Source organism: Atractosteus spatula, chromosome 14 (assembly GCF_055471065.1).
Source record: "Atractosteus spatula isolate fAtrSpa1 chromosome 14, fAtrSpa1.hap1, whole genome shotgun sequence".
In the NCBI taxonomy this organism is placed as follows: domain Eukaryota; kingdom Metazoa; phylum Chordata; class Actinopteri; order Semionotiformes; family Lepisosteidae; genus Atractosteus; species Atractosteus spatula.
The window spans coordinates 4,206,878-4,223,876 of NC_142719.1; the positions used below are offsets into that span (position 1 = coordinate 4,206,878).

General features: G+C 40.3%; 2 protein-coding genes across 3 annotated transcripts; one reads left to right on the plus strand and one right to left on the minus strand.

The window, feature by feature from the left end:
- Nucleotides 1–530: 530 nt before the first annotated feature.
- On the plus strand, nt 531–4,826 carry rsrp1 (arginine/serine-rich protein 1). Of its 2 annotated transcripts, XM_088933242.1 has the most exons (6): nt 531–749; nt 1,547–1,611; nt 1,807–2,508; nt 2,602–2,759; nt 3,750–4,312; nt 4,394–4,826. In XM_088933242.1, the coding sequence occupies exons 1-5, from the start codon at nt 649–651 to the stop codon at nt 3,798–3,800; spliced, it is 1,077 nt and encodes a 358-aa protein (XP_088789368.1). In that variant the 5' UTR covers nt 531–648; the 3' UTR covers nt 3,801–4,312; nt 4,394–4,826. The 2 variants fall into 2 exon arrangements, with proteins under 2 accessions (XP_088789368.1, XP_088789366.1); XM_088933240.1 differs by lacking the exons at nt 3,750–4,312; nt 4,394–4,826 and having other exon boundaries at nt 2,602–3,010.
- Nucleotides 4,827–8,840: 4,014 nt separating this feature from the next.
- On the minus strand, nt 8,841–16,150 carry syf2 (SYF2 pre-mRNA-splicing factor). Its single transcript, XM_088933243.1, has 7 exons — nt 16,108–16,150; nt 15,037–15,135; nt 14,136–14,261; nt 12,899–13,016; nt 11,425–11,515; nt 11,055–11,153; nt 8,841–9,795 (listed from the first exon to the last, which is right to left on the minus strand). Exons 1-7 carry the CDS (start codon nt 16,123–16,125, stop codon nt 9,630–9,632), a joined length of 717 nt encoding a protein of 238 aa, XP_088789369.1. The 5' UTR covers nt 16,126–16,150; the 3' UTR covers nt 8,841–9,629.
- Nucleotides 16,151–16,999: the final 849 nt, after the last annotated feature.

Here is a 16,999-nt window from a genome sequence, read left to right on the forward strand (position 1 = left end):
CCTCAAGGTTATGTAACGTAAAATGTTACAAACCAGCTGAAGCCACAGTTCGTGCATCCACCTCGGAAAAACGAGCTTTTACTCCCAACAGTGGTTCAACAGCACTGAACATATGTAATGATTTTATATAAAACCCGTTAATATTTAGTGTCCCGTAAGCGTTGATGTCATTGAACAGCAATGAAAGCGTGAATTATGTATACATTCAAGGGCAAATAAAACAAGCGAATGCGGATGTTGTCAAACAATTGAACATGTGACACAGAAGACTGTTCGCATAGTCTGAACATTTTAGTTTTATTCGGGCTGGGCTGTGACACCGCTTGTACTGTAAATACAATGCAAAATGAAATCAAGGTAATTTTCCAGCGTGTTGAGGACGACCGGACCAGCTCGCCTCCGATCAATAAGGCGAAGTGTTCTGGACAGAACTGTCCAATCAGGTGACGCCGCCTCGTTGTTCTCGACCAATCAGCGTCAACGATCGCGGGTCGTGACGCAAGAGCTGCTTGAATAATCTGGTTTGGCTCAGTTGCGCGTCAGACGTTGCGGAGACACTGTTGTGTAAGGATCGTTAGTGTTATTGTGGCTTTTCCCCCTTAAGATTTAAAGTGCTTGTTTCCCCCTGACTAAATAATATATTTAGGAATGGCGGTGACAAGCGACTTCAACAGCCCTGGTTGTTCTCAGGCACCGGGTGCCGTGGGGAAGCCGGTTTTGACTCCTCATCCAAATGGCGAAAACGTTCCGTAAGTATCTTTTTTTTTTTTGGTTTTGTTTCGAAAAACCTCCATTACGATAGTTTCATGAGCACATTTTTGCTATAATTTGTGACATCGTGAGAATAATAAGTGTGGGACTGATCAACATTGCCAGAAGTTAGGATGGCGAAGATCTTTTCCCAGCTGGATAGATACAACAGCAGCGTGGCGCAACGCTACGATTGCAGCTGGGGTGTTAAATCTCGGTCGTGCTTTAGCTACAGTAATGTTAGTTGTTTTAAAAGGGGATAATAGCCCTTCGAACGGACAAAGTAGTCTCGGAGTTAAGAGACGAGAAATAAGAGAAGAGATGCAAAGTAATACAGGGGGAGCTTGTAGGAATCGGTGTCAGGAGGTCACCCAGAGGCAGAGGCAGGTTTTGGAGTTTAAAATGAGTTGATTGCGGTATTTCTATCGAGTGTCTTTCAAGTGCTGACTGGGAAACATGGCGCCCCCAACACCTTGTTGTTATGGCAACAGCAGGGAAGGAGGGCGGCGTGGAAACTTCCAGAGCGCAGCGCCCTGCGCTTACCGCAGCCGGCCGCTAGGTGGCGGCAGGGGCGTGTGTCGCTTTTAATAGACGGCAGTCATTGGGGATCGAGGCGACTTTGTCGCTAAAGTTATAGATAGATAATACTTTATTAATCCCGTAGGGAAATTGATGACATAGAAGCCTAGTGATTATTTTAATTGGGCAAATTAAGGGTGCATGTGTCTTAATGTGTAATTAAGAACTGTTGCTGGGTAGGCATTGCTTAATAAACTGAATCTTTTTTTTTTAACAGCTCATCTTTTAAGAGTGATGGCAGAAATGCGGAGGAGGTGTGGAATGAGCCCTGGGATAGTTATGGTAAGAGTTTTGGAGTAAAAGTTGAAAAGTAGATTTAGCCAGGTCACAGTTTGACTACTTGTGCTGTCAATATCAACGCTGTAGAGATTTGAGGTTTTTCACCGGGATTAATGTATAAGCATAGCTGTGGCAGTACAAGTTGACGTGATGTTTTGCATGTGTGGAGGATTCAGTCTGCTGCGAACCCTTTCACAGATAAAGGTAACCTGCAGAATAAAGAGAATGCTTCGGGACCCCAAGAGAGGATCGCAGCTGGCAGCGTGATGAAGGCCGCAGGGGGAAAGCCTGAGCGTGGGAGGAAGAGCCAGGCAGAGGAGATGAGCGCCTGCATGGATGAGCTCCGCTTGCACTCCCCCGTGGAGAAGAGCCGCCCCAGCCAGCACGAGAGGGAGCCCCGCTCCTGGTCCCGGTCCTCTTCTGCGTCTTCGGGCCGAGCCAGCTCCAGCTCCAGCTCCGGCTCCGGCTCCAGCAGCTCCGGCTCCAGCTGCAGCAGTTTCTCCCGCAGCAGCCGGAGCCGCTCCCGGTCGAGGTCCGGCGACCGCTACCGAAGGCCTCGCGCCCGCGGGCGCCACCGGAGCTCCTCGCGCTCCTCCTCCAGGAGCAGGTCCCGCTCGCGGCCCCGCTGTCACAGGACCCGGTCCCGCTCCCGCTGCAGGTGCCACTGGTCCCCCCGGTGGTACCGGTCTCGCTCGAGGTCGTACGGCCGCCCCCCCCGCCGAGCCAGGTCTCGCTACAGGAGGTACCGCTCCAGGACCCGCTCGCGCTCCAGCTCCTGGTCCAGAGGGCGGAGGACCTATGGATTCGTGGACAGGAACAGGGGCATCTTCTATGACCCCTACCGGAGCAGAAGCAGGTCCAGATCACCTAGCAGGCCCAACATCCGTCTGAGCAAGAATGGTGAGCAGCGCCGAATTGTCCTTCTTTCCAGGTACAGGCCAGCGTTTGTCGTTCCCGCTCGTTCACAAGCCGGTTTCCTGTCCTGCCTTTTAGATAAAAGGGAGCTTCTGGAAATTGCGAAAGCCAACGCAGCCAGGGCCCTTGGGGTGGATAACTTGGAACTGCCGGACAGCGTGAAGGCTGAGCTGCTGGCGGACGGGCAGGAGAAAGGGGTGAGGCGAGAGAGTACCACTCTGAAGGGTCTGAAGGAGGTAGGTGCGATGTGTATTGGAGAACTTTTCTCTGGTAGTTGTGCTCCAAGCATGAACAGGCAACATGCTTCTCGTTCCTTCTTTCGCAGTGTTGAGCCCCTAAGCAGATGATGCTGCAAAGCGTCCGAGGATGATGTGCATGTTAGGCATTCTCTGACTGGCCTTGCCATGTGTCTGCGCGTACATGGTTATGGTTAGGATAACGTTTCCCAGCCAGTTTGTGCTATTTGACTGGATGGTTTGAGGAAAAATACTGGGCCGGTGGCTTTATGTAGCAAGGGATTATGCTAGTTCATAGTCTTAGTCCTATGTTTCCTGTTGGATTACAGCAGTGTGTTGTGTAGTAGAGCTTTTGGGAGCTCTGCCTCAACCTCTGATTCAGTTAGATCATGTTTAAATTCAATTGGTTTAAGTTGGATTCTTCTTCACAGAGTAGTTAATATCGGTAATAAAACTTAAATTGATTTAAACTACTGAAATGGTCTAGAATCATATATGAGCTATGTTTTATTCATGTTCTGCTGACACTTTGTAGCATTGTCTGCAGTGGGATTTTACTTATTCTCCAAACTACTACACAAAAATCTGCTATTGTCTTTTTTCCTCCCATATTGTTTTCAGGTAACAGATTAGACTTTCATGCTCTATTTCTGTTTTATAGAAAACTTGAGTGTGGTCTTCAGTGCCTTGGTGAAGAGAATAAGGTGGTAATGCGTGGCATGATGTTTTGGGGAGGGTTGAATTTGCTGATGACCAAAAAACATCATTTTATGGGTGAATTGTAGAAAACTAGTTTTTCAGGTGCTTTTAGTGAGTACTGTGTACTTTTCGGATATAATCTTAATGTTTTTATTTTTGTATATGTATTAGTATGCCTTAGTACTATATAACTGATTTTATTCATGCTTACGTGATTAATAGAACTTTCAGCTCTTTGAACAAGCTGAAGACTCCCAGGTTTCAAATGTTATTTTTTACACTGTATTCCAGATAAGAGATCTTGTTACAGAAGAAGAGCCAAGCTGCTTATGCCAAAGATAAGTTATTTGCACAAATAGTGCTGGGTTGAATCTCAATGTGAAGAAAAGGCCTTTGGTACACAGAAATAAGAATGGTACCTTTTAGAAAAACACGTCGTGGAAGAGAGTAGGTGCATATTGCACCAATTCACTTTTTAGAGTTCTAAGAAGTGATTCGGAATAAATGGTTCTCATTTGTCAAATGAATGAGGCTGTGCACCCATATCTTGTAGTAACAAGGTTAAACTGTGGAATGAGCAGGTTTGTAGTAGCGTATTTACTATATATTCAAAGAAATTGGGTACTGATGACTTACCTTAATACAGAAGTGGCACATCTAAATCTTTCATGCATGTAATGTTACTGAAGTTTCTGATCTTAATGTCTTAAGTAGAATATTGCTCAGATACTATTACCAAGTCTAAAATGGCATTTGTTTTCTTCTTGCAGCAGAATAAAAAGACTGAAGCAGAAGAGGAGTCTCCTAACACGGAGATGTCACCTAAAAACAAGTTGATTGCTTTCAGCCCAAAAGTAAGCATATGTTAATCTACAATTTTTTTTCCAGCTCCAGCTAGCACTACCCAAATATAACCTTTTTTTTTCTTTTTTCAGAATGCCGTGGCAAAGCCATCATATTGCACACAACCAGGCAGTCCTGAATCCACAGTCAAGGTTGAAAGCAAGAAAAACGAATACCCTTATGGACTTTGGGTACCAGTCACTCAACAAGCAAAAACTAATGGGCTGTTTTCAAATACATCTCCCAAAAATTCCGTTATAAAGACGCGGTAGCTTCAGGAGCAAGTGTTTCTGTAAATTTAATGTATTTTTTTGTACATAGATTTTATATTATATGGGGAGGGTGGGCTGTTAAAAATGGTTTTAAATATTAGATGTTTTCTTTCAGATGTTATGTGAAATGAAGACTGGACAAGATTTCATACAGGTGGGAATTTTAATCTAAACTTGTTACAGTGAGTGTTGCATTTGTATTTTTTTTTTTAGCTTTCATCCTCTTGGTCCTTGAATAAAAATAAATGTGAAACCGGGTGTTTTGAGTGGTTTTGTCAAAACTGTGAAGTTCCTTCAGACACGGTTCATACAAAGACCAACTTTTAAGACTAAAATGAAATTCAACAGCCATGAAATGGACGCAGTTAATTAAGTTACTAGGGATTCCTTCCTGTATTCATTCCAGTGAGTTGCAAGACACGCAGATCTCCAAATTGTTCACTAACTTTTAAAAGTCTAGGCACACTGTAGAGCAAAAATCACATAGGATAACTTTTTTTTGGTTTAAGAAATTTGAATTGTTTTCAAAACTTTCTGATCTATAGCTTTTTGAGCACAAGCATTAACAGGTATTTATTCCCCCCCCTCTACTCTACCCAAACCTGGGTATTTAGATCCACAGTGTGGAAACCATTAACAAATCTGCCCATAAAGCCTCCACAAAGGTTTACACAAAGACGGGGGTGTGTATCCTCTTCATGCAGGGCAAGAAATCGAAAGGCTGTAACAGTCAAGTTTGTAAATTAATAGTGATGGGAGGGCTGTCTTTCATCACCTCTGCCATGGTCTTGAGCCATTTGTGTTGTCGAAGTTATTGGCAGGAACATGAACATGGCAGTTCTTCACAGCTAAGCTTATTGCGAAATTATTTTGTTTCCCAATTTCTGACTCTGCAGAGCTAGACTGCATGATTTTTGTATGGTTAGGTGTATATATAATTTTTATTAAGTATAGCCATAATCCTGTTACCAAACCTATGCAAGTCAAAAACCTACGCTGCAGTGTACGTAATGGGGTACGCGATGGAGAATTGTCTTCATCTTGATACAGGATTGCTGCCTGTCTTTAGTATTGAAACCACATTCTGAAAAATATCTGAACTGTGTTTCTTATGATAATGAAAGGATGATCCAATGTACAAATAACCTTTTCTCTGGGATGGTTTAAGATTAATAAATTGAAATGAGTAAATCTCATGCACATAAGCCCACATACTGAAGAATTTCCTTAAACTGTCTCAAGACTTGTAGTTTGAATTTTTTTCTTCAAATGTTCTTGACGCTTATAGGCACATTTACCAGTAGAGGGCAGCGCTGGATGTTTTATACCCTTAAAAGTATGGAGTTTAAAAAGTTTGGAGTCGTCCAAAGTGTTTTCTCAGTTAATCCGAATACTGTAGGTGCTACTCATGTAGAGAGTAAATTGTATATGCCTTATTTACTTAAGGAGAAAATGTGTATATTTTAGTCGTCTTTGGCTACAATATATAAAAACATACTATTTCCCAGACAACAGTTTTAATACAGATACAGGCTGCATGACGTCTGTGGACCAATGAGCATGGTACATTGTTTTGAACAGTGATTTTAATTAGTTCTTTGAAAGATCACACAGTTTCACATTTCATGCTTGATTACATTTTCCATATATCATCCAGTTGTTAAATTACAGAGGTGTTTAGGCTTCTGGCAGCTACACTAAAACTTCTTTGTTCATTAAGTACACATGGGGTTGAGTGGTTTAACTTGCACACAGTCTTTTGAACATGTTCATTCCTGATGTAAGGTAAACTTTAGCATCTTATTAGAGCTCATTAAACAGACCTCTGTGGTTCTAAAAGATGGGCAATGTTCATTTAGATATCTTCAGACTCCCCCGTCCCAATAAAAATTGTTTGAATTCCAACGCCTAGTTTAAAAGCTGTTTAATCATTACAAACTCTACCTGAAAATAAACAGAGAAATAATGAAGCATTATAAAGTCATCAAAGTTAAAAGAATGAATCAGTGTCTGCTGTCTGGTTTCCTTTGAACCCCCCCCCCTATAACAGGAGAGACTGGATGATCAAACCCTTTTACCATCCAGTCACGCTTTCTCACACAGCTAGGGAAACACATTTTCAAAGCCAGTTCTCTCCTTTGTAACCTTTTCCACAGGGTATTTTTAGAAATGTGATCATTGGCTGTAATCCTATTCAAAATATTTGTTGGTCAAGGAACTTAATACGTTAACGATTAAGATGCACTGAAATGGAAAAAAACAACAATCCCAGATCAGTGTATAAACAAATGTAAGATCACTTGGACAGGCTATTGGCCATATATATTTCTCCTGTGTGACCTCCAGTAGGATAATGGTATTTATGTGTTAAGGTCTGAAATGTGAAAAGGCTTTTAATGAATTTGAAGCATTTGTTATATACATATGGGCACCTTTAAGTTACACCATGTCTAGCCATGGTAAAGTACTTGCACAATAATCTCATGTTTTTCACTGAATCACAGGAAAATTGTCTGTATCTGTAATAAATCTTGTACCTCAAGATACTTCAGAGATCAGCATTGCATGGTGACAAACTTTTAAGTGGTAGGTGTTTCTATTAAACTAAGATTCCTCTAAAAAGCTGCTCATTGATAGTATGTTAAAGCAGGCCAATTATGTCTGATTAAATAAAATGACAAACACTAAAACATAAAAACTGTTAATAGAATCATGATACGTAGTTAACACCTGAACCCCTCTTTGTTGTTCATTACATTGTATGCATAGACATTCATCTTTTTATAAGTTTAGAATCTGGCACAGTTAATGAAAGCTACACCTCTGGTTGGAATAGTTGTGTCTTGTTTACATGGAATATGAGATAAGCATTTTGCTATTGCCAAGAGGCAATTCCAGCCTTAAATTGGGCACATTCTCATAAACACACATTTTGTGTCATCCTGTCACTTTTTAAAAAACTTTTTCATGTTTACAGCTTCACACAAAGGAGTCATTAAGTAAAAACACAAATGCCCTTTTCAGCAGAGCTTGAGAAAAATGTTAGAAGCTACCCCTTCCAGGCAGACTATTTGATGTTTAATTTCCTCTTAATGTCACAGACACCAAAGCAATTATTTAAGTTTGTCACATGAATTTAATTTTCATTCACAACCGGAGTTAACCCCACAACTTTCTTTTGTACATAGAGAAAAAAAACACTCTTGACGGAGGCACAGACTAATTGGGGGGGAAAAATTAAAATAAAAGATGCTTCGATGTTTGAAGTCTAGTAATCTCACAGAACAAATTACCTTTGGCAACGGTTATCACCGGTGATGGGAAGAAGTTATTTTAGAAAAAAAAAGGCTGCTTACTGTTGGTGGCAGGTGCTTTTTTGTGGTCTCCATGATGCTGTCATGAAATATGGTAGGGTCACTGCATAGCTGGAAGGGAAACATCTGTGGAGGAGAAGGGTTTCCAGAGAACAGTAAGAGAGAGCTCTTCGCATCGGCTTCTACATCAGAGAAACCAGAGAAATGTTCAATGAAAAACCCTTAATTACGTCCGACTCCCACATTTAGGACCGCAAAGCATGTGCCCCCCATTAAAATGGTCACTGTCAAATACTATACTAATCCCCCTGGTACGATGCCCGAGAATTCATTTTTAAGGTAAAGGTCAAGCAGGCTTAAAAAAGATTCCATTCATCCAAGATGATGGCATACAAAGACCAGGACATCTGACTTACATTGCGCTGAAGCCCGTGAAGTCTTGCATTTCAATTGTCATGCAAGGACACTTTCCAGGACCTCACAGCCGTTAAGCCTTTGTCTTTAAATCCACTAGAGGGAGCAGTCAGCCAAGCTTTAAATTATCGAAAACATCAGGCAAAGAACAAAATGGTCAACGCATGCTCTCGTTAAACTTTGATCTTCTGACAGGTCACAAGTCTTTTCTTGTATCATATTGCTTTAAGCCCACTGGCAGAAACTGAGATTTTGAAAGATCATATGAATACCTAAATTGTTTTCCCTCTTCTGGCTGAAGATCTAAGATGGATTTTTTTTCCCTCCAAACACCCAGTATTATTTCTGATAACTCTTCTGATAAGTGGATACTAAGAAGATACTTCACTTTGATACTGCTCCAACAAAAGGAAGGAGATCAAATTTTATTGTATTTCACCTGACAGTTGTATATGGTCCTGCTACACTATATCCGCTAGAGTTGGAGTACAAACTAACCAGTCTGTAGAATCTTACAGTAAAAAAGCATCATTCAGATCTTTGGTAAAAATCATTTAATAGCAATAAATGAAAATTAGAACATTTTTGAAAAACATCTTCTATTTACAAGACTGATCATTGAGAAGATAAAGTTTTACAATCCATGCATATTTCTCCAGTTTAGTTAGAAATGTATGAAGTAACCATCCAAAAGTCAACAAAAGATGTCATGTTCCATATCTATTGACAACCTCCTGATCGATGGTGAACACAAGCATTACTGGAAAATCTTGTACCATCAGGATAGTAATGCAAAAAAAAAAACTAACAGTGATAGGCTGATCATCTTTTCCATTCTTCCTCACTATAGAAAGACCAAAAGTTATGAAATAATATCTGTAAAATCAACTACCAGCAACAGAATAACAAGGAATTGTTTAAACACTTTATTGAACTATAAACATGATTGAATAATGAGAAGACACATCCAAAAGATTACACAGTGACATATTTTAACTTACAAAAAGCATTCTACTTAAAAAGGGCAGCAAAAAAACTTTTCATCGTTCCTACATGCACAGATTAAAAACTTTGCATACATTTCAGAAACATTCCCATGTGTTACTTATTGTGATGCTTGGTCTTTGTGGTTCAAGGAAAGTGAGCTCCTTATTTAAATGGTGTGGATCATTCTAATACTTGGAAAGAATGCACCCATGGTTCGCCTTCACATTCAGAAAAAATGTTTTCCTCCTGCTCAACATAATGCTATCCCCGATGACAACAAATGAACCAAACCTTCAAGGCTCTGCATGTGCACTGAATTCATGGGATGTATGCACACAATATTAAACTGCAGTGCCTCTTTCCAAGTTTTGCTTGATCTCAGCAGTGTATTTTCCATAGAATCTCTCGGCTTTCTTGTTGAACTTGGCATTTCTCTCATTGATGTAGTCGATATCGGCATCATCATTGTATGCCCGGCGCCTGCTGTATTTTGACCTCTTCGCAATCCTGAAAAAAAGAAAAGGAAAAAAAAAACTTATTCAGAAAAGAAGAAAGCCCTTCAAACCTTGGAATGCTATAATTCAGTAATGGCACCAATACCCATCAAATATCAATTAACTATCTCACGCAGTTATCTTACCTATTGTATCGTAAAAAGTCAAGTATCTTTTGACCCCTTCGAAAATATAATTCAAGTCGTAACAGCTCTTTTGCAAAGAATCCTATTCTCACCCTCCACCTCTCCAATGAGAAATCTTCAGTAATATATTAAAAGAAACCCAATGTATTCATTTTGTTGCGAGTAAGGTGAGCCAAGCATGTGGTATACTGTTGGTCGGAGTCCCAGCCACACAGAATGGCTGATCAGAACTGAGGACTCATGGCGCCAGCCTTGCACTGGGCTGAGGACTGGAATTTGACTGTGGATTTGTCACTTCATCACGTGTGGAGACCTCTACCAAGCAGCTGCCTACTAATCCCAGATATGAGCCATGTACCCATTGCACTCAGCAGCTAGTCAATATCCATTTATTTGGTTCACTGAGCAAAAAGAGGATCTGAGCATGACAACAAGATACAGTAGAATCTATTTGTCTTCGCCCCTTGCTATTTTTTTTCTGCACTTTATTTTGGCTGACACTGTTATCCAAAGCGAGTTACATTTGCACCATTTCCCAGGATATAACTGCATCATCTCACCGGGATTTGAACCCACACCCTTCCAGTTACCAGTCCAGAACCCTGACCACTGCTCCCCTAACAGTCATCAACAGGAAGATGTCCTATGCATGTTGCTCTCACACAAAATAAGCAAATAAGCCTAAGGAAGCTGAGAAGAGGTGGAAGAATTAAACCTGACAGTACGAAAACACAGCATGATAAGCATGTAGCAGAAAGCACACTGCGGAGACTGAAGATGCGTTCAAGCCCTGCGAGGGAAGCAATTCTTCACGGCAATGGTAACTGACGCACGGTCCAATTTATCAGATGAATCCATCTGATTTTAAACACCGAGACTATTCAAGACGAAATTGGATACCACACTGCAATTATCGAGGATTATTTTAGGACAAACCCATCAGTCCATATTTGTTATGTGCTAAATTATCTCACACATAGAATATAAATCTTTTTTTACATTTTACCAATCACAACTAAACCCTTAAGGTACTGAGCATTCACTTTACACTGCCCACAGTAACTACACACCCTGTAATAACCGGCGGTTAGAATTAATGCAGACTTTGAATGAATTTGTTACTCACTGTTTCTCGACATCAGCCACCATCCGGTCCATCCCTTCTTTAGTCGGCACGTGGGTGCCGTGCAGCAGGCTGTTGGATGTTGGGAAGAAGTCATCGCCACTACAAGTAAGAGACCACATTTTCAGCTGAACACCGAGTCAGTCAGCACAGCCCAATACTGTGGACCAAGGCACAGTAACTGCTTAATACTGTATGAAAACAACACATGGCTTCTAGCTCTGCCTCTGTGCTCTGCTAACGAGCAGCACTGACCTACACTTGCCCCAAGCCATATCTAATAAAGAGCATGCATCAATGAGTGTCCACTGTTTCAGCAACTGAAAACAATGGGAAAAAAAAAACATCAAATGATCAACAATCATTATCTTACCATTCTTCCCGCTGTTTTTCATAGCTTTCCATGTCAGGCTTAATCTGCTTGGTGAGTCTTTGATACTGACGCAGCTGTGCTTCAGCATAACCTGCCGAATCAATGAAAACTTCAGAATCATAGCATTTTGTCATATAGGCCATTTAATTACTGAAAGAAATGAGACACAGATAAAAAAAAGCAACAGAAGCTGTATCTCATTAAAAGGGGGAGAAAATTTAGTGCAACCCCAGTACAAGAATTTTCCACATTTATTTCCAAAGTGTTCTGATGCAACACATGGTTGCCATATTTATAACATCACAACCATGGTAGCGCATTCTACAGCAGTCAATTAAAAATGATTTATAAGAACAGCTTTACATGGATCAAGATGTAACAGGAAACTGTGATGCATCACTGCCTTTGTGTCTAAATCTGAATTATAAATTAAATCGTGACTCCTTAGTTTAATGTTTTGCATTCCTCATTCATGCAGTAACAATACTGTAGCATGATAAGCCTCCAGCTTTGTTTCTATATTTTAATTGTACTGCAAAGCTGTTGGCTGGAATGTCATGTTTTAAGAGGGTTCAGAACTGTGAACATAATACACAACCCAGTTAATGTAGTTGAAAAGCTTACTGAGCAAATGGCAGTTGTGTAAAGTCACACCGAGCTCTCATATTAAGATATGATACCAACTTACACAGATCACACCTTACTCCAAAAAGATTATACCTGTACAGAAATGACCGTGCTTCTTAAGCTCAAATTTATGAACCATGCTAACAACTTCTTACTTTTTTTTTGAGATGGGAGTGTTATAAACCTTCAACTTTGGGAGCTAATATTAGGAAAACACTAAAGCAATGCCCTTCAAGAAGACCATAAATATAACTCTGTTATATTCTGTTTTAGGTTGCCCTACAGATTTGATTTTTTCCCAACTACAGAATTGGTAGCTTCCTTAAATTAGCTGTAGTGGCCACCAGAAGGTGTGTCACATATAAATGGAATTATTCAGATTGTTATTTCTTTGTGGACTCAAGATATAAGTACCGCAACGCTTTGGAGAACAGAAGTCATAAGAATGGATTTAGAAGCAGTACACATTTATTCAGACATAGGCCAATTTCTGTACTTTCTTCTTGAAAGGTAAGGGTCTAAAAATATATAAAGAGAGTGCAGTTTGTTTTTAATTTTTTGTTGAATTGCCAAATAGCACTGACAACTAAAACTGTTAACTCCATTTTTTATGTTACAAATCCCACCAGAAAAAAAAATTCCATGAAATGTTGGGATCAATGAGCTAATGACTATGACATGAGCAAGATGCGGTGAATGGGCTCTTTATGTTGGAAACCTACGCAGTCTTATGAAAGTTAGGTATGAAAGGTAGGCTCCATCTAAGGACAGAATTTCGAAAGCAGGTGAGTGCTACAGAAGGGCGGGCATGTGTCTGGTAGGACAATAACAGCACTAAACCGCACACCTGAGAAGCCTGGATCTGGATTCTTCTTCTTCTTTTTTCTTTCCCATCTTTCTGCTTCGTCAGCACTGATCTCCAACAGCTTAGCTCTCTCAAAGTCCTCTCCTCTTGCTGCACATTCCTGAAAATGACATTTTTAAAATTTCATTTGGAAAAAAAAAATCAGCGCTGGGATAAACCGAACGCCTCGTCCTCAACGTTATTAATGCTTGTCGTCATCATCAAGCCCAGTGAGCTCCTATTCCATTCAGGGTCACGGAGGCTTGAAGCCTATCCTGGGAATCACTGAAGGCAAGGCAGCACGGGATGCCAGTCCACCGCAGGGCACACACTCACACGAGGGCAAATTTCACAGAAGCCACTTAACCTATGAGCATGTCTTTGGACTGTGGGAGGAAACCCACGTGATGGTGGGGAGGACAGATAGCACCCATGGAGGTGAAGCCAGGGCCCCAGAGCTGAGGGGCAGGCATGTTAACCACTGCGCCACCATGTCTCCCAGTAATGTTTGCGTATTTTTTCCATAGTGGCAATGTGGTGTGGGAGTTAGTTCTTCACAGCTCATGGGTCCTGGGTTTGATTCCCTAGTGAAGTACTTTTTGTTTGAATGCTCAAACTTCCTCCCACCTTGCAAAGAATGCTGGCTAGGATAACCTGTTTCTGTCTTGTGCCATCCCATTCAGGGCAAAGTTCTGGGATAGGCTCTGGGAGGCTGAGGATTATACAGCTTTCTATGAACGGCTAAGGATTTTGCCCCCATGATTTCAGTTAGAAATATAATAAGGTAGAAGCACTGTGGTCAGGAATTAGCAGCACAACTTTGCAAACGTAGTCTTGACCTGAACATGTTCTTTAGTATCCCTGTCTTTTTGAGCACAATCTGCTTCTATGAGTTTTATCCAGAGCCAAAGATTTTGCCCTTTTCTTTCACCCAAGCAAAAAATAAGGAAAGACATAAGCAAAAGGAGATCCCAGATTTGTATGTGCATACACATGCACGCACAGTTTCACATGCATCTCAGATGTGAATATTTCTGCACTATAGACATATATGACCTAAAATTGTCAGTCTTCAAGAAGAATGAAGCCCATGCTCTAAACGGTGAAGATTCTGCAGCCCTTCTGAGAGTCCTTTGGTTCAGTTACCTATTAGATCCATTCCAATATAAGCTCTTATAATACATTTAGTGACACTTGGATGCTAAGGGTCACACAACCAACTAAGAAGAGTTTCAGTTACCTTTTTCTTTTCATTCTCATTCAGTTCCCACTCCAGTCTGGCTTTCTTAGCCTCCCAGTTTGGAGGAAGTTTAAGCCTCTTGTCTTCTTCTACAACCTCCTGATGGTTGAGCTTGCGAGCTTCATTCTGTTTCAACATTATCATGATAATGCATAAGTTTTCAATGCAAATATTAACATGAGATAACCCAGCATAATGGACATTTCATGAAAGAGTAAAAGCTCAAGTTTGTAACAGTTTATTATTTTATAAGTAACACACTGTAAAATCAGAGCAGATTCTAATACAATAATCACTTGCTTCATTCAGTATTTTATTTGCACTAGATGAGGGGTAATGAAAGGCCAGTTCGCAATGACCACAATGATTTTGATTTGTAACGACTCAATGAACTGTTTACCAACGTGACAAAGGGTTGGAATTGGGCCATGTCTGCCCTAGTGGCGGAGAATCGATATTACTTTTTAATGACAGGATGATGCCTCAATAAAATGGCAGGACACATAGCTACCATAGCTATCGTTTAAATCAAGGCGCTGTACAATTTTGGTCCCCGCATTATAAAAATCAACATTGTTGCTCTTGAGTCAGTGCAGAGAAGAATAACCAGGTTCTGTCAGCAGAAACAGCTGAATAAGATTCTTGAAGCAATTAACCTTCAGCAACCATATTTGTTAGATTGGCATCCTCTCTTTCTTATGTCCCCATGTAATTTTATTATTTTTTTTGTACAGACGAATAACAAAAGAGGATCATTTCTATCATTCTCAGAGCTTTGTGCATTTCCCTTGTTCAAGCCATTCTGGGCTTGGCAGTTTCAACGCGAATTACAAATGAAATAAAGCTTCTGTATAACTCATGAGCCAAACACTGGGGGAACGAATATGAAACGATTTCTAACCCTCTTGAAGTGAAGCTCTCTGAACTTTCGCAGTCTGTCTTCTCTCTTCTGAGCTGCAGTGCTTTCTGAGGATTCCTCATTTGTGTCTGCAACAGCAACCTGGAACAAAACATTAAGCTGACTAAAAATGAGACCATTTTCACGAGACACGTGAAAGAACCGAGAAAAGACAATCTATTTCAGCTGGGATCTCAGCCCCATGTCTCCCCATGCCCCATGTCTCTTTAAATTGGCAACAGCTGAAGGCTCTAGTGAAACGATCTAGTGGCCCATTTAAACCTTAATTAGTTAAATCACTTCACCAAGGTGAAGCCTGTGCCTGGAAGGTTGCTGGTTCATATCCCGGCCGGCAGAGGAATTTTACTCTTTTTTTTTTTACTAATTTTGCCCTTAACCCCAACTGCTTCAGGGGTGCCGTATAAATGGCTGACCCTGCGCTCTGACCCCAATCTTCTCTCCCTGTCTGTGTGTCTCATGGAGAGCAAGTTGAGGTATGTGAAAGACAAATTCCTAATACAAGAAATTGTATATGGCCAATAAAGTGATCTTAACTATTTTCTCACGTGTCTGAACCAAAAACCTAAATTGTCTTATATAATTATGTATCTATAGAAAGCTGTGGTACAACCATTTCCAATTACTAGCCCACCCTGGGAGCCTGTTGCGGTTTTAAATAAATGACTTTGTCGTTACAAAACCAAATAAAACGTACAACAATCAGAAAATAGTTAAATCATACAATCACAAGCAGTGCATTAGAAGTACTTAAGTCTACACACTGGCTCCTCTGTAAAGGACCTAGTGGGAAAAAAGGATATTAAAACCACCATTCTTAAAAGTTTTTTAAAGCTTCAGTTACAAAAAAGATACCAGGCGTGTATTTCCCGTGATATATACTGTATAGGTTAAACAGCGTTGGACTACCGCTTAAGAATCACCATTTCCAAAGCCAGATAAGAAAGTTTCAAGATGGTCACCGTAGCTTGTCCGTTTAAAAAAAGTTCAAACAGAAAATTGGCAGTTTAGCGACAGAATCGAACATTTCAATAAGGTATTTCTCTGTTTACTAACCTCCACGCCCGACGCCATCTTGACGGAAGTGTCTGTTGCAAAAGGAAGTGAGGTCAGTCCGTACCCGAGGACTAAAGGGAGCTGTCATGTCTGTTGTCATTTTTTTTGTCGGTTTTTGTGTGTCGTAGTCATGCACGACAACGCAAATAAAATATTTCATTTCTGATGATTGTATATCTGTGGATTGGCAAAATGTCTACAATTACCTTAAATTTTTGTTACGGTATACATGTATGTTATTTTGGGCTAACTGGGGGTGGGGGTTAAATAAATTCATTTTAAAAAGTAATATATACGTAAATTAAAGCAGCGAAAGAATTTACCTCAACGTTACATACATATTCATTCCATCTGCTTTAAATATAGTAGAATCATTTAACACACAATTTGGCAATACTAAGCAGTGCACAGTCAGTACATTATACAAAATATTTGTTTACGGGAAAGAATAAGCAGTTCTTGATATGATCAAACTTATTTTTTTAATCAGAAACTAAAAGCCAAATATGATAATACAGGTATCCTTGGAACATAGGACGTTTTTTTTCACAAAATTGCAAATTCCCTAAATTTGAGATGTCTGTCATATTAAGCAAATATGCTTTTTGGACTTCGTATTTTGCCACGGGGGTTATATGATATGTTAGATAGGTATCGCAGGTTATTCATTCATCTCTGACGATAGCATTCAGAAAAGTGCACCAGCTGTTTCGTCAATGCTAAGTTGAAACATTTGCATTATAGAAAAACAATTTTTTGGCACATCAAACGTCATAACACAAGTGGAAATGAGTACCTGGTTTCTTAAGTCTGAACTGATGTTTATAGTTATGCTCATGTCTAAACTGCTCACCGGTTAATTTCTATTGCTTATCAATTTAATTAATTTAAA